General features: G+C 39.3%; 4 protein-coding genes and 1 pseudogene across 4 annotated transcripts; 4 read left to right on the top strand and 1 right to left on the bottom strand.

Annotated features, from left to right (window-relative positions):
- The first annotated feature begins 308 nt into the window (after positions 1-308).
- On the top strand, positions 309-1,770 carry LOC113164475 (annotated as a pseudogene).
- Positions 1,771-8,227: 6,457 nt separating this feature from the next.
- On the top strand, positions 8,228-10,594 carry LOC113164184 (NACHT, LRR and PYD domains-containing protein 1b allele 3-like). Its single transcript, XM_026363354.1, has one exon. The coding sequence runs from the start codon at positions 8,266-8,268 to the stop codon at positions 9,712-9,714; it is 1,449 nt and encodes a 482-aa protein (XP_026219139.1). The 5' UTR covers positions 8,228-8,265; the 3' UTR covers positions 9,715-10,594.
- A 4,646-nt stretch (positions 10,595-15,240) lies between these two features.
- Positions 15,241-17,268, top strand: LOC113164233 (NACHT, LRR and PYD domains-containing protein 1b allele 3-like). The gene has a single exon (XM_026363423.1). The coding sequence runs from the start codon at positions 15,298-15,300 to the stop codon at positions 16,972-16,974; it is 1,677 nt and encodes a 558-aa protein (XP_026219208.1). The 5' UTR covers positions 15,241-15,297; the 3' UTR covers positions 16,975-17,268.
- Positions 17,269-17,626: 358 nt separating this feature from the next.
- lsm5 (LSM5 homolog, U6 small nuclear RNA and mRNA degradation associated) lies at positions 17,627-19,720 on the top strand. The gene is made up of 5 exons (XM_026363856.1): positions 17,627-17,751; positions 18,872-18,967; positions 19,065-19,092; positions 19,183-19,255; positions 19,339-19,720. Exons 1-5 carry the CDS (start codon positions 17,706-17,708, stop codon positions 19,369-19,371), a joined length of 276 nt encoding a protein of 91 aa, XP_026219641.1. The 5' UTR covers positions 17,627-17,705; the 3' UTR covers positions 19,372-19,720.
- psme2 (proteasome activator subunit 2) lies at positions 19,712-23,239 on the bottom strand. The gene is made up of 11 exons (XM_026363855.1): positions 23,044-23,239; positions 22,713-22,745; positions 22,570-22,632; positions 22,382-22,468; positions 21,552-21,600; positions 21,359-21,456; positions 21,183-21,251; positions 21,025-21,092; positions 20,829-20,883; positions 20,078-20,164; positions 19,712-19,993 (listed from the first exon to the last, which is right to left on the bottom strand). The coding sequence occupies exons 1-11, from the start codon at positions 23,089-23,091 to the stop codon at positions 19,913-19,915; spliced, it is 738 nt and encodes a 245-aa protein (XP_026219640.1). The 5' UTR covers positions 23,092-23,239; the 3' UTR covers positions 19,712-19,912.
- Between the last annotated feature and the right edge of the window lie 1,229 nt (positions 23,240-24,468).

The raw sequence follows: 24,468 nt of genomic DNA on the forward strand, positions 1-24,468 counted from the left end.
CTGTGCGGTCTGGAAGGAAATTTCGGACTGATGTTTACACACCTGTGATGAAACCTTGTGAATGTCTTGATTATGGAGCTCTGCCCTGTAGGTCTTCCATCAGGCCAAGTCAGCTACCTTATATATACCTTGGATCTGCTGAACCCAGACAGTATTCACTTCAAAACTTCCGTTTAACTTCTCCTCCTTATGTCGCACATGAAACTCAGTTTCATAAATGTGATCAAAGTGCAGTTCAAGATGAAGTGGAGGTTTTATCTGTGCAGTCTGAAGGTGAATCCACAGGTGACAATGATGAGTTGGAGGTCATGGAGGAAATAGTTCTAGCTGAGCACAGGTCAACTACAAACACCGTGACACACACTGTGCCTAAAAGCTCAGATCCTGGTCTGAGTGGAAGAGATAACAGCTCAGCACAATCAAACCAGGAACAAACCAGCTTTGAGGAGTTTACTCCTGTTATCACTGTTGATGGAGACGTGGAAACCTACAGGTTCCAGTGCTCCTGTCCAGGTCTGTACCTGTGCAGTGTGACAGGTCTGATGTTTGACATGAAGGGAGAAGGGGACGTGGTTTACAGGATTGTCCCTTGGAACAGGAGACTACTGAGACAACATCACAAGAAGCCTGCTGGACCCCTGTTTGACATCACGTGTGTGCAGCAGTCTGTGTGTCAGCTTCACCTCCCTCACTGTGAGATCAGCTCCACAGGTGGATGTCAGTTCTTGTCAGTAGTTCATGTGAAGGATGATGAAGACGTGGAGTATATCAGTCCTCGTGAGATCACAGAAACTCATGTTGTTATCAACACCACAGGGTTTTCTGGTTACGGTAACGTCAAGGAGGAAGACTCACCTCCAGACCCGGTCCGAGCTCTGGTTCTGCTGTTCTACAGACCCCCAGCTGATCCTGACCTCACATCCTTCCTCAGTGTGTTGTTGCTACCGAGAAACATCGTGCTCCGAGATGTGCAGCGCAAAAGGAAGGCATCAGTTGGACATGAGAGGTACATAGAGACGTCCTCGCACTGTAAACTTTGTCCAGATCAGTTTTACACACTGTCCACTTGTCCTCAAGACAACTCAGTTAAAGTTCAACCAAAACAAGCAGAATTTGATCTGGAGACAACAACTACATCCCATCATTCCAGGTGATTTTAAAAACGATCATTAAAAATATTGAGCTGTTCCTTCGAGACACCAACAGCTCCCTCGTGGTTTGGAAAAGAGAGGTTTGTCTTCCAGTCGCTAGAAAGAGAAAGTTATGTGAGGAGTCTGCTCTGAATCTCCCTACAAATGAGCTGAAGAAAGCACGGAGGGGGTTCATTGATGGAATCTCAGAACCAGTTGTTAAAAGTCTGCTGGACAAACTGTTGGAGAAAAAGGTGATAACTGATTCTGAGAGGGAGTCGGTGGACACCAAGCAAAACAGAGAAGACAAAGCTCGTTTGGTTATCGACACAGTGAGGAAGAAAGGGGAAGCTGCCAGTTCAGACATGATTGAGGTTCTCTGTGAGCTCGACCCCTCCCTATGTGAACATCTTGGTCTGGAGTAAAATGAAGAGGGAACAACTTTCTTTAAGATGCTCTTAATCATTTTAATCTTTATTTACATTGAAGAAATATCTTCCACACTTTATCCAAAGATACATTTCTGCTTTTGTTTCTATTTTAACTGATAAAGTAAACTGAGTGTACTGTTATAGGGCTTCAGGGAATCCTCACATCTGATTGTACAGAGTAAACATGAGAGGAAACTAGAAGCAGCTTCAGAGCCATCTGCTGACTGACAATAGTGTCTGTTGATTTACATTTTACAGGATGTAACTGTCATTTTTCTTATAGTGACTTAAATTTTACTATATAATAGTTAATTAATGATACTGATCACAAATCTTATTGCCCGATTATCCTGTTTATTAACCTGACAGACAGAAAACGGACGAAAAACTAGAGACAAAGCTTGTTTTGTAATCAACACAGTGAGGAAGAAAGGTGAAGCTGCCAGTTCAGAGATGACTGATATACTCGTAATCAGATCTGAATCCATCTGATCAACATGAAAAGGTCGGACAGAGCAGAGTAAATGCTGACCTGCTGATTAGAAACTGACCGTCCTGTGACTGAGAGACATAGAAACGACTTTACTGTGATTTTACTGTACTGAGCTAAGAGAATTGTACTTTTCCTGTTGTGACAAGTGGAGAAAATTAAAAAGTAGAAACATTGATATTTGGTTCAAAACTAAACCTTAAATATGAGAATCAGGAATCGTTCTGGACTAAAACAGTAGCTGAGTAAATAAAGTTACCATAGGCTCTGTTTAGATGAACAGCCCCAGATCAATATCATATGTTTATCCTTCTTCTTTATCCAGTATTTTGAACCTGAACAAACCTGCTCACTCAGGTAGACGATCAACTCCACTCTGTCAACATCAACTCGTCACTTCTCTGTCATCACTAGTTAAATATCTCCATCTGCTGGACGCTGGGTGAATGAATGGGTTTTAAACGTACTCTGTAAAATCCCTGGAAAATTATTGGAATATTTTTACCATCAATCGACACATAAAGAATTTCTTGCTAATTTATTTAAATGTACTTAATTTAAAAACTCTTGTCACTCTTTGTGACGGCGTTCAGACCTGAGTTGAGTTTAATCCTGTGATCTGAGATCATCTGTGAGAAGTCTCTATGTTGACTCACTTAAAACAAATTAAATGTGTCTCACAACAAACTTTGTATTATATTCACAACCAGAACACACATTTACAATGACTGGTTTATTTTTTTAGTCTGTTATGTAGCATTTGTTTCTGTTGTTGTTACTACTACTGATGGTTTTCACACAGACGTTTAAAACTAGAACTGAACTGATGACAAGCAAGTTGTTTTGCACCACTCTTTACCTGGAGTTATGCTGCAGCTGCATGTGTAAAACAGTTTATAGCAATTTAAAAACCACAGTCTGACCCTGAATGTGAAGGTTAAAGAACCTGCTGTTGTACATCTGAGACCTAAACCAGATGTTTGAGGACGGTGAGACCAGATCCAAACGTGCAGTAGCTGCAGGAAGTTAGCTTAGCTTCAGCACAGACTATAACAACAACAATAACAGAAGTGTGTGTGTCTTTAAATCTCACTTCACATCATGTCTCCTATAACTCTTTACCCACATGTAATGAACAACAGATGTTATGTGTGCACTCAGTGTGGAGCTGGGGCCCAGTCTAGCCTGCAGGTTTGGCTTCAATTACAATTTTTAGTGTTTTTTTTTTTTTTAGCTTACAACAGTAACAAATAATTTCATATTGCCTAAACAAAACACCTTCATTTCGTTTATATTCTATATTTCAATTCAATTCAATTCAATTTATTTGTAGAGCGCTTTTTACAATTGACATTGTCACAAAGCAGCTTTACACAACCAAAGAACAGTACATGAACAGTGAATGTGTATGAATCATATAAGCATATTGTCCCTGATGAGCAAGCCGAGAGCGACAGTGGCAAGGAAAAACTCCCTGAGAAGGCAACAGGAAGTCTAGTATAACAGTTAATGTCTTTAAGTTAATGTGGAGTCCAGTTAGTTATTGCAGGCAGACTTGTTCCATTCCTGGACTATCGAGCGTTGAGTCGAGACCTCCGAGAAACAGCTGCCGACGTCCTCCGAGGCCAGGACTGACTTCATAGTAGTGTGTGACCAACTCCAGTCTCCACACGCATCCCATAGGGCAAACGGTGGATCCAGGCGACGAGATCTCCAGCCAGAAGTTGGGCATCAGGACGAGTCAGACAGGTCCAGAGGGCAAAGGGTGGAACGACGTGTAGCTCGACAGAGAGACAGTAAAGAGGGAAATGGAGAGGTAGAGAAAGAGAGAGATGGCAGTTAGTTGTATTCACAGTAAGATAAAGTTTGAGGTGAATGTATATTTAGTGTAGTGCAGCAGGGACTCCGGCAGGACTAATTATGACAGCCTAACTAAAACGGTGGGCCAGAAGGAAACACAGACGTGAGGGCTCCCTGGGATGTAGAGCAACCGAACACTTCACCATCAACAAACCTGAGTGATCAGTGAGAGTGGGGAAGACGGCATCTAAACATACCAGTTCACGATAATGCTCTACGTCCATGAGTCCTTCCCTAAGGCAAATCTACTTACAGAAATGTTTGACTAAATAAATAGGTTTTTAACCTAGACCTAAATACTGAGACTGTGTTTGAGTCCCGAACGCTATTTGGCAGGCTATTCCATAACTTTGGGGCTTTGTAAGAAAAGGCTCTGCCCCCAGCTGTAGTTTTTATGATACGAGGTACTGACAGGCAGCCAGCATCCTTTGATTGAAGTAGGCGTGGTGGATCATAAGACACTAGCAGTTCACTTAGATACTGCGGCGCGAGACCATTTAATGCTTTAAATGTCAAAAGTAGTATTTTAAAATCAATGTGAAATTTCACAGGGAGCCAACGAAGTGTAGATAAGATAGGCGAGATGTGATCGTATCTTCTGGTTCTAGTGAGGACTCTCGCTGCTGCATTCTGAACTAACTGAAGCTTGTTTATGCACCTGGTTGAACAGCCAGACAGTAAGGCATTACAGTAGTCCAACCTAGAGGTGATGAAAGCATGGACTAATTTTTCTGCATCATTTAGTGATAAAATATTCCTTATCTTGGCAATATTTCTGAGGTGAAAGAAAGCTGTCCTGGTGACATTATCTACATGAGCTTCAAATGAAAGACTGGAATCTAGAATCACACCAAGGTCTTTTACTGTTGCACTAGATGTAAGAGAAAGGCCATCCAGAGTTCATTTACACATTGCTCAACTTTATTAAGCTGTTTGATCTCATCTGGTTTTGTCTTTTGTTTATAGCTTTAAACAGTAGCTACGTTCACCTCAGTGATGAATCTTTGCTGCATTAAGGAAGTCACTTCTCAGACTGTCAGCAGATTTTGTGCAGATTCAAAAGTGACACATCTAGAAAAGATTTAGACTGAAGGAGAACACAGTTTCCAGTACTGTGCGCATCTTTGGCATTGTTTTATTTCCTGCTCTCATGTTTTTCAGGATTCTGGAGCCAGTTGATCACCAATGAGAAAACAACATGCAGATTACCACTGTGTGACGGAGTTTATCAGCAGATAACACAGGAATTAGTAGGAGGAGGAAGAAGGAGGCTCACAAGTAAGTCAGAAGCCAAACAGCTGTAATTTATCATAGGTAATCGTAAGTTAAAACTTAATAAGAACATGAATGTTTGAAAATGAGTTAGAAATGTATCTGTCGTAACTACCTAGTGTCTGTTAGTTTCGCTTCCTCTCATCGTTTTGGATTTTCCAGTCAACACTGAAGTGACTTCCAGCTTTAAGTAACGCTTTTTCATCTGATGTTGGGATTTTACATCCTCTGGTTTATTTCAAGTCTGTTGGAGGAGGTGAGTAGATTGTGAACTGAAAAGAAGTGAGTGAAAAAGCTGCAGTGAAACATCCTTTATTATAGAGGAAGAGTCTCTTCTTGGTTTCTGTATTTAAAATACATACTGCAGGTTAATAACCAGTGTGAATCAGAGGGAAGAATGAAACCACCTCAACAAAGACAGAGAGCAGCCAGGAGAGTCAGTGTTTAATGAAAGCATCTTGTTTTTACTCTAATTAATACATAACGTTAAACATATACAGCTCTTTAACTCTGAGTGTGATCGCGACTCTGTCAGAAACTGGTCCACAGGAGCACACGACCTGTTAAAGAGGCCTCAGTTTATCTCAGCTGCTTATTTCAGCATCAAACTGCTATAAAGAACCAAAACAATACACTACATAAATCCCTGAGGTAACAGTGATGGTGTGTCTGTTTAAAACTTAAAGGTTTAAAGAAATTATAACTAAATTATCTTAAAAGTGGTCAAAAGAAACCTTTGTTATGTAAAATACCTTAAAGCAACAATGTGTTGGATGTAAACTTATATGTCATGAAGTCAGGATTCAGGTTAGTGCGTCTTCATGTTTGTAAAGTCTCCTGCTGCCTAAATGTGTTTCATTTGTCTTATATTCTGCTTCTGTCTGCACTACTGATGTGGACCCATATAAAACAAGATCATTCTCCATGTTACTTATTCTAATGACTCAGTGGACTCAGAAGTGACTCTGGTCCATTTTACCAAGACAATGAGAAAACCACATTTCACTGGTTAAACTGGTCTCACAGAGGAGTAGAAAGTGATCAAAAGGATCAGAGTCACTTTTAGACAAGACACCTGTCCTCTCCACCAAGTTGTTTTGCACCACTCTTTACCTGGAGTTATGCTGCAGCTGCATGTGTAAAACAGTTTATAGCAATTTAAAAACCACAGTCTGACCCTGAATGTGAAGGTTAAAGAACCTGCTGTTGTAAAACTGAGACCTAAACCAGATGTTTGAGGACGGTGAGACCAGATCCAAACGTGCAGTAGCTACAGGAAGTTAGCTTAGCTTCATCTCAGACTATAACAACAACTATACCCTTTACAAAACTTACGCAAAAGAGGAGGAAGTGTGTGTGATAATATGTGAAATTTCACTTCACATATTATCCTGTTTTACTCCTCGTCCACATGCAATGAACCACAGACATTATGTGTGCAGTGTAGAGCTGGGGCCCAGTCTAGCCTGCAGGTTTGGCTTCCGTGGTTTCTGATAAATAAAAAAATTTTAATTTAATTTATTTATTTATTTAATTTTTTAGCTCACAACGTATAAAGATATAAGAAAAAATCACGTCATACCACTGTGTGAAGTGATTTACCGACAGATATCATAGAAATTAGTAGGAGGAGAAAGAAGGAGGCTCACAAGTGAGTCAGAAACCAAACAGCTGTAATTTATGGTAGGTCGATTGTAGGTAGCCTAATCGTAAGTTAAAACATAATAAGAACATGAATGTTTGAAAATGAGTTAGAAATGTATCTGTCGTAACTACCTACTGTCTGTTAGTTTCGCTTCCTACATTCCCTCATACGCTACATATATCCCCGGGGTAGTAGTGATTTTATGTCTGTTATCTGGAAGTTGAGTCATGGTGACTGCACTTCCTTCTTGTTAGGTTGAAACATTTCACTACTCATCAAGTAGCTTCTTCAGTCTGAAGTTAGTTGGTTAGAGGCCACAGATTTGTACTGCAGGTTTGGTTTTAGTCCACTCTTTGGCCTGAATAGGCTCATTAGGTGAAAAAGGAAGGGAAGGATGTGAAGGATGTGATAGTCACACCTCTGCCAAAACAAGTCATCACAGAATTTAACTTTAATTTAAAACAGAAAAAAAATATCTGTTTTCAAGCATGTGTAAGTAAAGAAAAAAGTTTTTTTTTTTTTTTAAATAATGATATGTTGTATTGTAAACTGAAAATTAGAAATTTAAATAATTGTTGTTTTATCTGATTTTGCATTTCTAAACAGATTTGAACTGAATATGATACATATTCCTTTATATGACCAGGAAACACTAATCAAAGGTTTGATTTTGTCTTATATTTATTTCAGGCTGTGGCAGCAAGTCAAACACTGAACAACAAAAAAGAAACAGCATTGACAAACAACTGAGACGATCGTCTCGTGTTCTCAGGGATACATTTATAAAAAATGATCCGTCACAATAGAAGAGGGCAGTTCTTTTTCTGCTCAGCTCCGACTGAAGACGACAAAAGTGAAAACCAAAACACACCAGAGGAGATGGAGGTTCACTTAGAAGAAAGTAATGAACCTCAGATTGGGCATCACAGTGCAGCATTGTGTGATGAGTGTTTTTGTTGTGGGAGCTGCTCCTGTTGCACACGCAGCTCTTCTGACTCTCATTCATCAGCTACAAGAACAAGAGGAGAAACATCATGGTTCAGCAGGGCAGTCAGAGTGGTCAGGAGGGCTCTGTGCTGTGTGAGCTGTCACAGTTCCTGTTCACGTCCATCTTCATCAGGCAGAAGTCAAGAGACTGAAGTTCAAGAAGCAATGGAGCGTTTGTCTGTGGAGTCTGAAAGAGATTATTCCTTTTTCCAACCAAGTCCCAGGTTAACTTCACCTACTTCAACTAGGTTTGAGGTAACTGAGCCATTTGCAGATAAGAGGGGAAGAAAAACAGCACAACATTTTCCTGTCAGCTGTCACAGTTCCTGTTCACGTCCACCTTCATCAGGCAGAAGTCTGTTGGCGAAACGTTGTGAACGTTTTGATAGACATGAAGCTCTGCACCGTGTCAGTCGTAGGCCTTCCACCAGCTCAAGTGAGGAACCTAATATGTACCTTGCGTATTTTTCACGCCAGCCGCATTCACATAAATTTAGTAAGTCCCCTGTACGTTCTTCTCCTAATGTCGTACATGAAACTCAGTTTCATAAATGTGATCAAAGAAGTGTAGTTCAACATGAAGTGGAGGTTTTATCTGTGCAGTCTGAAGGTGAATCCACAGGTGACAGTGATGATATGGAGGTGATGGAGGAATTGGTTTCAGCTGAGCACAGGTCAACTACAAACACCGTGACACACACTGTGCCTAAAAGCTCAGATCCTGGTCTGAGTGGAAGAGATAACAGCTCAGCACAATCAAACCAGGAACAAACCAGCTTTGGGGAGTTTACTCCTGTTATCACTGTTGATGGAGACGTGGAAACCTACAGGTTCCAGTGCTCCTGTCCAGGTCTGTACCTGTGCAGTGTGACAGGTCTGATGTTTGACATGAAGGGAGAAGGGGACGTGGTTTACAGGATTGTCCCTTGGAACAGGAGACTACTGAGACAACATCACAAGAAGCCTGCAGGACCCCTGTTTGACATCACGTGTGTGCAGCAGTCTGTGTGTCAGCTTCACCTCCCTCACTGTGACATCAGCTCCACAGGTGGATGTCAGTTCTTGTCAGTAGCTCATGTGAAGGATGATGAAGACGTGGAGTATATCAGTCCTTGTGAGATCACAGAAACTCATGTTGTTATCAACATCACAGGGTTTTCTGGTTACGGTAATGTCAAGGAGGAAGACTCACCTCCAGACCCGGTCCGAGCTCTGGTTCTGCTGTTCTACAGACCCCCAGCTGATCCTGATCTCACATCCTTCCTCACTGTGTTGTTGCTACCGAGAAACATCGTGCTCCGAGATGTGCAGCGCAAAAGGAAGGCATCAGTTGGACATGAGAGGTACATAGAGACGTCCTCGCACTGTAAACTTTGTCCAGATCAGTTTTACACACTGTCCACTTGTCCTCAAGACAACTCAGTTAAAGTTCAACCGAAACAAGCTGAATTTGATCTGGAGTTTGACGACAACTACATCCCTTCATTCCAGGTGATCTTAAAAACAATAATTAAAAATATTGAGCTGTTCCTTCGAGACACCAACAGCTCCCTCACTGTTTGGGAAAGTGAGGTTTGTCTTCCAGGTGCTAGAAAGAGAAAGTTATGTGAGGAGTCTGCTCTGAATCTCCCTTTAAATGAGAAGCTGAAGAAAGCACGGAGCAGGTTCGTTGGTGGAATCTCAGAACCAGTTGTTAAAAGTCTGCTGGACAAACTGTTGGAGAAAAAGGTGATAACTGATTCTGAGAGGGAGTCGGTGGACACCAAGCAAAACAGAGAAGACAAAGCTCGTTTGGTTATCGACACAGTGAGGAAGAAAGGTGAAGCTGCCAGTTCAGACATGATTGAGGTTCTCTGTGAGCTCGACCCCTCCCTCTGTGAACATCTTGGTCTGGAGTAAAATAAAGAGGGAACAACTTTCTTTAAGATGCTCTTAATCATTTTAATCTTTATTTACATTTAAGAAATATCTTCCACACTTTATCCAAAGATACATTTCTGCTTTTGTTTCTATTTTAACTGATAAAGTAAACTGAGTGTACTGTGATAGGGCTTCAGGGAATCCTCACATCTGATTGTACAGAGTGAACATGAGAGGAAACTAGAAGCAGCTTCAGAGCCATCTGCTGACTGACAATAGTGTCTGTTGATTTACATTTTACAGGAAGTAACTCGTCATTTTTCTTATAGTGAATTAAATTGTTTTACTATATAATAGTTAATTAATGATACTGATCACAAATCTTATTGTCTGATTATCCTGTTTATTAACCTGACTGACAGATTGTGTTATTTGAACATGTGGTTAAACAAAGTATTCAAAAACTGAAGTGAAAAAACTACAACAGGCTGTTGGACGTCTCAGAACATGTTCTGCTGGAGAAACGGATGATAAGTGGTTCTGAGAGGGAGTCAGTGGACGAAAAACTAGAGACGAAGCTTGTTTTGTTATCAACACAGTGAAGAAGAAAGGTGAAGCTGCCAGTTCAGAGATGACTGATATACTCTTAATCAGATCTGAATCCATCTGATCCACATGAAAAGGTCGGACAGAGCAGAGTAAATGCTGACCTGCTGATTAGAAACGGACCGTCCTGTGACTGAGAGACATAGAAATGTCTTTACTGTGATTTTACTGTACTGAGCTAAGAGAATTGTACTTTTCCTGTTGTGACAAGTGGAGAAAATTAAAAAGTAGAAACATTGATATTTGGTTCAAAACTAAACCTTAAATATGAGAATCAGGAATCGTTCTGGACTAAAGTGTGATATGATGAACAGCCCCAGATCAATATCATATGTTTATCCTTCTTCTTTATCTAATATTTTGAACCTGAACAAACCTGCTCACTCAGGTAGACGATCAACTCCACTCTGACAACATCAACTCATCACTTCTCTGTCATCACTAGTTAAATATCTCCATCTGCTGGACGCTGGGTGAATGAATGTGTTTTAAACTTACTGTGGAAAATCTCTGGAAAATTATTGGAATATTTTTACCATCAGTCGACACATAAAGAATTTCTTGCTCATTTATTTTAATCTACTTAATTTAAAAACTCTTGTCTTTCTTTGTGACAGCGTTCAGACCTGAGTTGAGTTTAATCCTGTGATCTGAGATCATCTGTGAGAAGTCTCTATGTTGACTTAAAACAAACTAAATGTGTCTCACAACAAACTTTGTATTATATTCACACCCAGAATGGTAACACACAGGGTTTTCAGATGTATTGTGTATTAAAACAATAAGCATGAGCAGCACCTCAGGTAGGAACTTTGCAAACAGGAGCAGTTGCACCTCGGTTGTTTTTTGGGACTCCTCCACCCTCAGATGCAGTCTGGAGGATGAACTGAGCGCTCCGTGTTTTCATTGCTGCTACAACTTTCCTGTGTTTTCCAGGTTAGTATTCGGTTGAAAACAACCATAAACTACCTCTCAAGCCTTTATTTTGTGAGACAAGTGTAATTACGTTGCCTTAAGGTTACTTTTGGAGAGTTGTGCCAAGTTTAAGAGTTTGGAAAGACGGCGTGAACTCGACGACGGTATTTACCGACAGATGTGGCACTACAGGTTATTGCGTCCCTCAGCGTTGTCTTGCAGGCAGGTCACTAGTTTTGTTTATCTCGCACTCTAATGATTCAGCTCCTGTTCACTTACTGACATGGGAGAAGTCTTATTAACTTACTCTACTTCACTTTTTGAGAATGTATGGACGTATATAAATGTATAGTTTATTACAGTTAAGAGTTGAGTTTCTGTGAATGTACTGAGAGGTTTTACATTTCCATCAGTGGTACATGTGTCCAAAAATAAGTGTTTTACTCCAGTAAAGTCAAGCATCTGTGGGTAGTATGCTAAAGTACAGTCGAGTAACACTGTGAATTATACTATGTGATGATAGTATGTCCTCGACCACTAAATACAAGTGATGATGTGCACTTTTGTTGAACTGAAGAAGAGTATTTCTTAGAATACAATAGTGTTATACAAGAAACTGTGAAAGTGATGTATGGAAAATGTCAAGAATTGAGGTTATGGACAGTGTGAGCACAAATGTCAGATTGAAAAAGACACAAATATTGTATGTACTGTGAAGAATGTAACTGTTCTACCTACTTGATAAAGATGCAGTCTGGAGGATGAACTGAGCGCTCCGTGTCTTCATTGCTGCCACAACTTTCCTGTGTTTTCCAGATTGTGTCTCAGCCATTGTTGCTGTGGTACCATTCCTAGGACCTGTAACATATTCACACCCAGAACACACATTTACAATGACTGTTTTTGTTTTTTTAGTCTGTTATGTAGTATTTATGATTGTTGTTTCTGTTGTTGTTACTACTACTGATGGTTTTCACACAGACATTTGAAACTAGAACTAAACTGATGACAGGCAAGTTGTTTTGCACCACTCTTTACCTGGAGTTATGCTGCAGCTGCATGTGTAAAACAGTTTATAGCAATTTAAAAACCACAGTCTGACCCTGAATGTGAAGGTTAAAGAACCTGCTGTTGTACATCTGAGACCTAAACCAGATGTTTGAGGACGGTGAGACCAGATCCAAACGTGCAGTAGCTGCAGGAAGTTAGCTTAGCTTCAGCTCAGACTATAACAACAACAATAACAGAAGTGTGTGTGTCTTTAAATCTCACTTCACATCATGTCCCCTATAACTCTTTACCCACATGTAATGAACCACAGATGTTATGTGTGCACTCGGTGGCTTCAATTACAATTTTTAGTGTTTTTTTTTTTTTTAGCTTACAACAGTAACAAATAATTTCTTATTGCCTAAACAAACACCTTCATTTTGTTTATATTCTATATTTTAGTTTATAGCTTTAAACAGTAGCTACGTTCACCTCAGTGATGAATCTTTGCTGCATTAAGGAAGTCACTTCTCAGACTGTCAGCAGATTTTGTGCAGATTCAAAAGTGACACATCCAGAAAATATTAAGACTGAAGGAGAACACAGTTTCCAGTACTGTGCGCATCGTTGGCATTGTTTTATTTATTTAGGATTCTGGAGCCAGTTGATCACCAATGAGAAAACAACATGCAGATTACCACTGTGTGACGGAGTTTATCAAATAACACAGAAATTAGTAGGAGGAGGAAGAAGAAGGCTCACAAGTAAGTCAGAAACCAAACAGCTGTAATTTATCATAGGTAATCGTAAGTTAAAACTTAATAAAATTGTAAATTAGGTAGAAATGTATCTGTGATAACTACCTAGTGTCTGTTAGTTTCGCTTCCTCTCACCGTTCTGGATTTTCCAGTCAACACTGAAGTGACTTCCAGCTTTAAGTAACGCTTTTTCATCTGATGTTTGGATTTTTACATCCTCTGGTTTATTCAAAGTCTGTTGGAGCAGGTGAGTAGATCGTGAACTGAAAAGAAATGAGTGAAAAAACTGCAGTGAAACATCCTTTATTATAAAGGAAGAGAGTCTCTTCTTGGTTTCTGTATTTAAAATACATACTGCAGGTTAATAACCAGTGTGAATCAGAGGGAAGAATGAAACCACCTCAACAAAGACAGAGAGCAGCCAGGAGAGTCAGTGTTTAATGACAGAATCTTGTTTTTACTCTAATTCATACATAACATTAAACATATACAGCTCTTTAACTCTGAGTGTGATCACGACTCTGTCAGAAACTGGTCCACAGGAGCACACGACCTGTTAAAGAGGCCTCAGTTTATCTCAGCTGCTTATTTCAGCATCAAACTGCTAAAAAGGACCAAAACAATACACTACATGTATCCCTGAGGTAACAGTGATGGTGTGTCTGTTTAAAACTTAAAGGTTTGAAGAAATCATAACTAAACAACCATGGTCAAAAGAAACCATTGTTATGTAAAATGCTTTAAGACAACAATATGTTGGATGTAAACTTATATGTCATGAAGTCAGGATTCAGGTTAGTGCGTCTTCATGTTTGTAAAGTCTCCCGCTGCCTAAATGTGTTTCATTTGTCTTATATTCTGCTTCTGTCTGCACTACTGATGTGGACCCATATAAAACAAGATCATTCTCCATGTTACTTATTCTAATGACTCAGTGGACTCAGAAGTGACTCTGGTCCATTTTACCAAGACAATGAGAAAACCACATTTCACTGGTTAAACTGGTCTCACAGAGGAGTAGAAAGTGATCAAAAGGATCAGAGTCACTTTTAGACAAGACACCTGTCCTCTCCACCAAGTTGTTTTGCACCACTCTTTACCTGGAGTTATGCTGCAGCTGCATGTGTAAAACAGTTTATAGCAATTTAAAAACCACAGTCTGACCCTGAATGTGAAGGTTAAAGAACCTGCTGTTGTAAAACTGAGACCTAAACTAGATGTTAGAGGACGGTGAGACCAGATCCAAACGTGCAGGAGCTACAGGAAGTTAGCTTAGCTTCAGCTCAGACTATAACAACAACAATAACAGTTTCAAAACTTTACAAAAGAGGAGGAAGTGTGTGTTTAAATTTCACATATTATCCTGTTTTACTCCTCGTCCACATGCAATGAACCACAGACATTATGTGTGCAGTGTAGAGCTGGGGCCCAGTCTAGCCTGCAGGTTTGGCTTCCGTGGTTTATGATAAATAAAATTTGTTTTTTTAGCTCACAACATATAAAGATTTAGAAAAAAACACACTTCATACCACTGTGTGAAGTGATTTACCGACAGATATCACAGAAATTAGTAGGAGGAGAAAGAAGCAGGCTCACAAGTGAGTCAGAAACCGAACAGCTGTAATTTCTGGTAGGTCGATTGTAGGTAGCCTAATCGTAAGTTAAAACTTAATAAGAACATGAATGTTTGAAAATGAGTTAGAAATGTATCTGTCGTAACTACCTACTGTCTGTTAGTTTCGCTTCCTACATTCCCTCATACGCTACATATATCCCCGGGGTAGTAGTGATTTTATGTCTCAGTTATCTGGAAGTTGAGTCATGGTGACTGCACTTCCTTCTTGTTAGGTTGAAAAGTTTCACTACTCATCAAGTAGCTTCTTCAGCCTGAAGATAGTTGGTCAAAGGCCACAGATTTGTACTGCAGGTTTGGTTTTAGTCCACTCTTTGGCCTGAATAGGCTCATTAGGTGAAAAAGGAAGGGAAGGATGTGAAGGATGTGATAGTCACACCTCTGCCAAAACAAGTCATCACAGAATTTAACTTTAATTTAAAACAGAAAAAAAATATCTGTTTTCAATCATGTGTAAGTAAAGAAAAAAGTTTTTTTTTTTAAATAATGATATGTTGTAAACTGAAAATTAGAAATTTAAATAATTGTTGTTTTATCTGATTTTGCATTTCTAAACAGATTTGAACTGAATATGATACATATTCCTTTATATGACCTGGATTTTGATTTTGTCTTATATTTATTTCAGGCTGTGGCAGCAACTCAAACACTGATCAACAAAAAAGGAACAGCATTGACAAACAACTGAGAAGATCGTCTCATGTTCTACATTTATAAAAAATGAGCCGTCACAATAGAAGAGGGCAGTTCTTTTTCTGCTCAGCTCCGACTGAAGAAGACAAAAGTGAAAACCAAAACACACCAGAGGAGATGGAGGTTCACTTAGAAGAAAGTAATGAACCTCAGATTGGGCATCACAGTGCAACATTGTGTGATGAGTGTTTTTGTTGTGGGAGCTGCTCCTGTTGCACACGCAACTCTTCTGACTCTCATTCATCAGCTACAAGAACAAGAGGAGAAACATCATGGTTCAGCAGGGCAGTCAGAGTGGTCAGGAGAGCTCTGTGCTGTGTGAGCTGTCACAGTTCCTGTTCACGTCCACCTTCACAAGGCAGAAGTGGAGTTCAATATGACCTACAGTTAATGTGTGGGCAGTATGAAGGTGAATCCCCATATGAAATTTATGAGATGGAGGAATTGGTTTCAGCTGAGCACAGGTCAACTACAAACACCATGACACACACTGTGCCTAAAAGCTCAGATCCTGGTCTGAGTGGAAGAGACGACAGCTCAACACAATCAAACAGTTCACCTGACATGAAGTTAAAAACCAGCTTTGAGGAGTTTACTCCTGTTATCACTGTTGATAGAGACGTGGAAACCTACAGGTTCCAGTGCTCCTGTCCAGGTCTGTACCTGTGCAGTGTGACAGGTCTGATGTTTGACATGAAGGGAGAAGGGGACGTGGTTTACAGGATTGTCCCTTGGAACAGGAGACTACTGAGACAACATCACAAGAAGCCTGCAGGACCCCTGTTTGACATCACGTGTGTGCAGCAGTCTGTGTGTCAGCTTCACCTCCCTCACTGTGAGATCAGCTCCACAGGTGGATGTCAGTTCTTGTCAGTAGCTCATGTGAAGGATGATGAAGACGTGGAGTATATCAGTCCTCGTGAGATCACAGAAACTCATGTTGTTATCAACACCACAGGGTTTTCTGGTTACGGTAATGTCAAGGAGGAAGACTCACCTCCAGACCCGGTCCGAGCTCTGGTTCTGCTGTTCTACAGACCCCCAGCTGATCCTGATCTCACATCCTTCCTCACTGTGTTGTTGCTACCGAGAAACATCGTGCTCCGAGATGTGCAGCGCAAAAGGAAGGCATCAGTTGGAGATGAGAGGTACATAGAGACGTCCTCTCACTGTAAACTTTGTCCAGATCAGTTTTACACACTGTCCACTTGTCCTCAAGACAACTCAGTTAAAGTTCAACCGAAACAAGCTGAATTTGATCTGGAGTTTGACGACAACTACATCCCATCATTCCAGGTGATCTTAAAAACAATCATTAAAAATATTGAGCTGTTCCTTCGAGACACCAACAGCTCCCTCGTGGTTTGGGAAAGTGAGGTTTGTCTTCCAGTTGCTAGAAAGAGAAAGTTATGTGAGGAGCCTGCTCTGAATCTCCCTACAAATGAGAAGCTGAAGAAAGCACGGAGCGGGTTCGTTGGTGGAATCTCAGAACCAGTTGTTAAAAGTCTGCTGGACAAACTGTTGGAGAAAAAGGTGATAACTGATTCTGAGAGGGAGTCGGTGGACACCAAGCAAAACAGAGAAGACAAAGCTCGTTTGGTTATCGACACAGTGAGGAAGAAAGGTGAAGCTGCCAGTTCAGACATGATTGAGGTTCTCTGTGAGCTCGACCCCTCCCTCTGTGAACATCTTGGTCTGGAGTAAAATGAAGAGGGAACAACTTTCTTTAAGATGTTCTTAATCATTTTAATCTTTATTTACATTTAAGAAATATCTTCCACACTTTATCCAAAGATACATTTCTGCTTTTGTTTCTATTTTAACTGATAAAGTAAACTGAGTGTACTGTTATAGGGCTTCAGGGAATCCTCACATCTGATTGTACAGAGTGAACATGAGAGGCATTTACTAGAAGCATTTACATTGTTGATTTACATTTACAGGATGTAACTTGTCATTTTTATAATAGTGAATTAAATTGTTTTACTATAAAATTGTTAATTAGTGATACTGATCACATATCTTATTGTCTGATTATTCTGTTTTATTAACCTGACTGATATAATGTGTTATTTTAAGATGTGGTTTAAAATGTGAGTATGTGGAAAAAACTAAGTGGAAAAAAAAATCTTTTTGTTTGTTTGAAAGACTATTAAAAAAAAATAAAAAATTCTTCAAGGTTTTACATAAATATGTTAAGGTGTGCTTTATCTTTACACAAAAACATATACTAAGTATTTCAACCTGTATTTTTACCTCGGCCCCTCTGAGTCATGATGGACCCTCCGGTGCAGCAGGGGGCGACATCAACTCTTTGCGTTGGTTTGCAGTTTTCCTTTGTACTAAAATAAGAGTTTGCTGTTTGATTGCTTCGGTCTGTGTGCTAATCATAGAAGTAGGTGCTGCTCGATTGCTTCGGTCTTCTTCGTAAGAACATGGCGGCTACTCCAGCAACAAATCCTTCACAGCTGCTTCCACTGGGTTTGTAATATCTTATTTTACAAAGTTTGTATGTTTTACACCGTTAATGATGCGTTAACAACATATGTCTGTGTCCGTGGGACTTGTAGACAGACAGTTAAGATATTAAGGTTGTCTTGTTAGCTAGTGCACGTTAGCATCATGCTGGCAGGTACAAAAGAACCTGTATCCTGCAATGTCTCAAAATAGAGATTTTATTTTGTTTATTTTATAATAAATGAACGAATATTAATTTGTTGTAACACGTTAAGGAAGAAATCAATTAAATTAAGATAAAACACTGTGAATTATTGATGGAGGAAGTGTTCTTTCATGTCTTTACATGTGCATTTAGTTCTTTGGCAGACGCTTTTATTCAAAGCGACTTAAAACTGAGGTTAAGACAAACAAAATTAATAAGACAGGGAGAAAAACATTTAAGTGCCTGAGAAGAAAAAGTTTCCATTTAATGAGGTGCAAGACTTTTTAAAAATGTAAATTTCTTACGTATGTAATAAGTATGTTAAAATCTCCAAGTTTTAAAAAGTTAGTTGCACCAAACAAGTAAATTGAAATTTAACTGACAGCTCTGGGAACATGTGAAATGTTTTTTTATTGGGAAAATTATGAATTAGTAATAGAAACCTAAATCCAGCCTGATCCAAAGACTTTATGATTAAAGAAAATTATAAATATATACAACAAAGCACTTAGCAACAGTGTTTTATTGCATTTGGTAGTAATACAGGTGGGAAAATAAAACGGATGTGAAATTAGATGTAAAGAAGTCATTTTTAGTTATCACACATTTGGCTCAATATCATTAGAAATGTTTTCATTTCAAATCAGTTGCTTTTCCACTTTCTCGACGGAGAGAAAATCCAGTCAATACATTGAGAATAAGAATCAGTTGTTTTTATCAAATGTTTTGTTTTGTCCAACCAAAATTCAACTGTCTGTTACTAGGATATCTTTGATTTACATTTTGTGTTTGATTCTTATTTAACAAATTCCAGCTCCTATACACATAATTATTAATAGAAGCAAACTAAAAAGTGTGGGCAACAGATCAGCTTTGTGGAGAAAAAGCACAAAATTTAAACTACAGGGTGATGTCATACTTTCTTTTTCCATTCCTCAGAGCTTGTGGACAAATGTATCGGCTCTCGAATTCACATTGTCATGAAAACAGACAAAGAAATCGTCGGCACCCTGCTGGGTTTTGATGATTTTGTCAGTATCCTTTCACACTTTAACCAGTTTATTGTACTGTGCGCTTTGATTTTTTAGCTCACAGTATTTGTCTAGATTTTTTCCTTAACTTGCTGTTTTAGATATGGTACTGGAAGATGTCACAGAATTGTAAGTAAACGTCTTGTTTCTACTTGAAATACAGCATCAAATACTGAATTGTATATTAAATTAAAATATCTTGATATAACTTTGTTTCAGTGAAATCACACCAGAGGGAAGGAGGATTACCAAACTGGACCAGATCCTGCTTAATGGCAACAACATCACCATGGTATGTAAATTGGTGCATGTCTTCTGCCAGTTTAAAAGCACATACATTATTCTTATCTTTATTACACATTTTCTTTTGTGCAGCTCATACCTGGTGGAGAAGGTCCTGAAGTCTGAACCACTGGATGCTGAGACAGTTTTGTTTTTTATTTTCTACAGTAGTTGATTTAGTTATTGTTGTTATCACTCTTCCCACTTTACCTTTAGGGAGGAAAATATTTTTGTAATAAAATTCCTAATTGGCTGTTTCTGTAGACAAGAATAAATAAGATGTCTATCATGAATCACACCTTAAAGAAAAATCTGTTTTTGTTACAAATAAAGATGAATGACACCATTTAAAAAACAAACAAACTTGTTTTTAATTTTTTTAAATTAATAGTTTAACAACTAAAATTTAGTGCAAATGTTGGTACAAAACAAAGTGTTTTCACACAACAGAAGAAATAAAACCTTGTTCCAGTTACTTCTTATGTTTATTGAACTTTATAAAAGCAAATCATTTCTAACTTTCTGAATGTTTTCTGACTGATTTACATGGACATGCACCTTGACTGAAGAGAGAGTTGATTGAGTAATGAACACAGCAAGCAAACAAAACTGAAGAAGATTAGGACAATAGAAGAATGTGTCCCAGTGGTACCTCCGCCCCCCTGCTTCAATACATGGAAGGCTTCTCCTCTCCTTTTGGATTGGTCACCTTCTCCAGATTCTTGCTTATAATGTCGTAAAGCTCGGCCTAAAGTGAAGAGGTAGAAAAAATTATTTTAAACGGCTGCGACAGGATTCGGGGTTAACATTTCTGACAAGTTAGTTGACATACGTAGAAGCCGCGGATGTCAAGAACAATTACTCTGATCTCAGAGTAGATGGCCTCATCCTTGTCGCGCACAAGAGAGCGGTAGTCCATCTGCAGGGAAAGAAAGCTGCGTTAAAGGAGCAGGCCACCAATTTTTCATGTTAAGCTCAGTGTACCTGCTGCTCTGAACAGTCTTTCCAAAAGTTCCCCGAATTATTGAGGGTAACGTTGACCTGGATTTAGGGATTTTTGATATCTTCTGTTAATCCCTGAGGTGAAATAATTGTGGACAGGCTGCTCCATTTAAGGTGCTCAGGGTTTGGGGTTCACCGTCTTTCCAGAAGGAACGGCAGCTTACTTATGCAGCTGCCTCCTTATTTCAGTTCAGAATAAGGAGAAACTTCCAATCCGACAAAGAAACGCTTATCTCCATAGTTGGAGACACAAGCTTAAAGAATTATTATCTGAAAATAACATTTGGCAGCCTGATAAAGTAGTGGAGTAGGAATATACAGTAGTCCAACACTGAATCGCTCAAGTATTAAGTATCTAAATTTGACTTAGTGACTGTGCACCACTTTCAAACTGATCATGGAATTTCAAAGACATGAGCATTTTCCAGGCATGAAGGAAGTGACACATACTATAAACCTATATACACTATAGTATAAACATGTAATCTGAGGTAACTCTTGAAACTTTATGGAAGTGTAACATACCAAATTACTGGAGCATCTGTTTAATGCATCTATAAAAACAAGACAGAACCACTCACCACATGCGTCTCTTTGGAAGCTTTTGCGACAGCGTCTCCCCTCTCTGAGAAGTACCTACACATGTTATAACAGATATTTAAGTGTTACGTTTTCTGCTTTAAATAGTCTTAATATGTTGCATTGTTAGTCTCATAACAGTCTGTAAGAGAGGTGAGAGCTGTTTTTAACTCTAAACAGGCATCGGATCCAACCTACTTGTTGATGTTGGTCTGAAAACCATCGACTTTAGTTTTTATTGCAGCAATCCTCTCCAAGATTTTCTCCTGTGGTGAAAGGATCATTTGTAATTCATTAAAACCTCACATCTGTTGATCAAACTGTAAAACTGTGTGTAGGGGATGCACACTGTGTACCTGGATGGCCACCCCGAAGTCATTTCCATCTTCTATTTTTGGAATGAGGTGTTGAATCCAGCAGGACACCTACGTGCAGAAGAGAGTTTATCAGAGAAAATCTCTCAGTGAAACATGAGAGTTTTTCACACTTTGTCAAATGTTTAGAAACTTTACAGTGAGAGTGATTCACTTACTGCGATGATTGTCTCTCTCAGACCAACAATCTCTGGTTTCACGCGGTCTAGAAGCTGAATAATCTTCTCGTTCCCCTTGATGAAGCCACACTTTGGAGCTGTGGGACACGGTCAAAATTAAGCACCTTGTCTATCGTGTACATGGTAGGAAGTTATCAGTCCAGGTAAAGATTAAAAACTAAAAACTCTTTACGTTTCTTCTTTTTCTTCTCATCATCTTCATTCTTGTCCGTCTCCATCTCCTGGGAAAACAATTTTACATTGAGAAACTCATGCACAGTATGTCGGGCAGAAGCTGCATCTAATGCAAAACCAGTTACAGTAGTAAAAGTATTAAACACAATAATAAACACAATCAACAGAGGTCCACAGTGTCACAGGACCAGAAACTGCACATAGCATGTACCTGTTGTGTACAAGTTGGAAGTGAGACCTTTAACTAAACCTAAGTCAACCAAACGTCGAGTCGATTAGACGATTTTTCTGCTGGTAGCTTGATGTCACCATTTGCTGGTTCAGTCTTTTGGTTCTTTCTTTCTCATTCCTGAGGGCAGAAACTTTTTCTACCTGAAACACCTAAAGGTAACTACCACTGCCCAAAACCTTACAACTAGAGTTTGACAGCGGGCTTTTCTACAAGACGGAGTCAAATCATTATGTAAAAAGACAGTGAGCCAGTATCGACAGTAGGTGGGGATAATGCATGTGTCTGTGAGTCACCAAATAGAAAACAGAAGAAGAATAACGCCTGAGTGGGTCAGCAGGTGTTGCTGGTTTGTGAGGAGGCAAAACGATTTGTTTCCATGTATATTGTGCATTGTGTGTCTATTCTGTCCTCTGTGTGCAGGTTGTTAACAGACAGCTCAAAATGTGCAGGTTGTTTGTTTATATGTGGAGTGAAGGGAGGTTGTTGTGCTAATATATTTTAAAAAGTGAGAAGTCTTCTTCTAGACATTAGAATCACTGTGAATTAGTGAAGGATTCAATGTGGGATCTGCAGCAGAAGGACGGAGCTGGACTCACCTCATCCTCTGGAGAAGGAGGGTCTGGTATGGGGATGTCCAGCGGAGCCTGGAGTGAGGACATGTCTGTGATGCTGAGGACATCGTCCTGAAATGACAGACAGGATGGGTCAGAAGCAGCAAACACAGGGTCTGCAGGTGGCTGCACACAGTTACTGTGTAGGACAGGCGAACAGTGGACTTGCTGACCCTGAGCAGAGCGTCCAGCTGAAATATCTTCTGTGGGATGAGGTTGGAGAACAGCTTCTCTGCCTGCAAAACATTCAAACGTGATCAGAGCTGCAGAACCTAAAATGTGCCACTTCAGCCTGCTACGACACAACGTTACAAACCTCTTGGTAGAGAGACTGGCGGAAGTTCTCCACCTGCAGAAAATGACAAACAGAAGAAATCGACTTTAAACACTGAGCAAAAAGTCACATCAAGTTAAAGCTGCTGACTCACGAGGCCGTTTTGATTTACTTTCGTTTTCCTCTCGGAGGGGGACTTTCCGCTGCTTTATCACTTATCAACTGGTTGTTTCTCAACATGTTCGGGCTCAACATTTAAGAAAAGTAGCTGCATTAAATCCCCTCGTCCTCTACAGTCTTTTCAGTCCGGGGCCTTTTTCTACCTGTGCTGCAGCCGCTCGTCGCGGCTCCTGCTCCGCGGAGTTCAACTCACCTTCACCGCGCTGGCGCTGCTTATTTTCAGAGTGCTGGTCTTTGACATGACGACAAATCCGACTTAAAGACTAATAAATAGGACTTTTAGATGAAATCCGAGGAGCACGGGAGACGACAATACGTGCTCTCTGGTGAGATTATTTCATTTCCTCGTCCTCTTTACTTTCGGTTTGGAGTCGGATGATGCAGTTTGCGCCTCCCACTGTCTCCTCGCTCCTGTTAATTTAGGTAGTTTCCTTCCTTCAAACCTTCATTTTCACTTCGGTTCTTGTTCTAGGAAGAGTCCAGTGTTGACTGTAGAGTAAATAGAGCGAATATATGTATTTCTAATCATTACACAGTGAAGGGCTAAATGGATTAAATATTTATTTTAATGCAAATGCATTTCAATTCCACATAACTATGAGTAAAACATCCTGATATATGAAACATAATATTCATTTAACATGTAATTCAGTGTATGTGCAATGCAAATTGTACATGTAAAAACAAGGCTTTTCATACATTTCTCCATAGTATGAAAACATTATTTTACAGTGATTTGCTGTGGAAATAAACAAAAAGTTTTTATTTGTATAACACATTTTAGATTCATAAGCAGAATAATTTGCATCCAGGACATTTATTATGGCTGCGTGTATAGTCTTAGTCTTGGCTGGTTGATTATCTGAAAAATAAAAACAAAAGAGGTTGGGGACACAGCCAGATGGGAGAGAAAGTTTTAGTGTTTTCTGCTTAATCCACTTGAAAATAGTTTTCAGATGAAAATGACCTGAACAAACTTCCAGACTCAATATAAGGTTATTATAAACTCTGCTGTGAATTATTGTATAATTTATGTGTTTTATATTTTAATGCTGTGTCCAAAATATTTCATCCTGTCATGATTTCCCTCAAAAAACAGGTTGCTATACTTTATCGAAAATTCCCAATTTAAATAAAGTTTATATAAAATAATAAAGCTTCAGTTTTGGTTAGTTTTACCTAAGTAGCAGAGTTTATGCATAGAATAGTCTATTACAAAATGATATAGTTCATATTATTGGATGTTGATGCGTTCATTTGTGTGCAGTTTGTAAATGTGAAGCCCATTTAAACTGTTTTGTGTATTGCAATGTGGTTAGTCCATTATTAATATATCATATTAATTAGGTGATAGATGCTGATTAGTCTGCACCTGCAGAGTAAGTGGAGTAAAGGTTTAATGTAGTGGCGTCAAAAGTTTACAATTTCTCCCTAAACTAAAAGTATAAAGTGCAATTGAATGGAAATACTCAAGTAAAGTAAATGTACCTAGTTACTTTAGATCACTGATAAAGTATTAGCTCATGTGAAGGACACAATCTAAAAGGGTTTGCTTTTATTTTCAAGGAACATTGCTTTTATTTTGAAATACCAAACAGGAAGTGGAACACACACACCG

This window comes from Anabas testudineus, chromosome 2, assembly GCF_900324465.2.
Source record: "Anabas testudineus chromosome 2, fAnaTes1.2, whole genome shotgun sequence".
Lineage (NCBI taxonomy): Eukaryota > Metazoa > Chordata > Actinopteri > Anabantiformes > Anabantidae > Anabas > Anabas testudineus.

What these genes read in the sequence shown, in the direction of transcription:
- LOC113164184 (XM_026363354.1), top strand. Translation starts at nt 8,266, where the DNA reads ATGTACCTTGCGTATTTTTCACGCCAGCCGCATTCACATAAATTTAGT.
- LOC113164233 (XM_026363423.1), top strand. Translation starts at nt 15,298, where the DNA reads ATGAGCCGTCACAATAGAAGAGGGCAGTTCTTTTTCTGCTCAGCTCCG.
- lsm5 (XM_026363856.1), top strand. Translation starts at nt 17,706, where the DNA reads ATGGCGGCTACTCCAGCAACAAATCCTTCACAGCTGCTTCCACTGG. An exon ending in GGGTTTTGATGATTTTGTCA is followed by an intron (nt 18,968 to 19,064) that starts GTATCCTTTCAC and finishes TTGCTGTTTTAG; the next exon opens with ATATGGTACTGGAAGATGTC. An exon ending in CTGGAAGATGTCACAGAATT is followed by an intron (nt 19,093 to 19,182) that starts GTAAGTAAACGT and finishes ACTTTGTTTCAG; the next exon opens with TGAAATCACACCAGAGGGAA.
- psme2 (XM_026363855.1), bottom strand. Translation starts at nt 23,091, where the DNA reads ATGTCAAAGACCAGCACTCTGAAAATAAGCAGCGCCAGCGCGGTGAAG. An exon ending in GCCAGTCTCTCTACCAAGAG is followed by an intron (nt 22,633 to 22,712) that starts GTTTGTAACGTT and finishes AATGTTTTGCAG; the next exon opens with GCAGAGAAGCTGTTCTCCAA. An exon ending in TGAGAGAGACAATCATCGCA is followed by an intron (nt 21,252 to 21,358) that starts GTAAGTGAATCA and finishes TTCTGCACGTAG; the next exon opens with GTGTCCTGCTGGATTCAACA.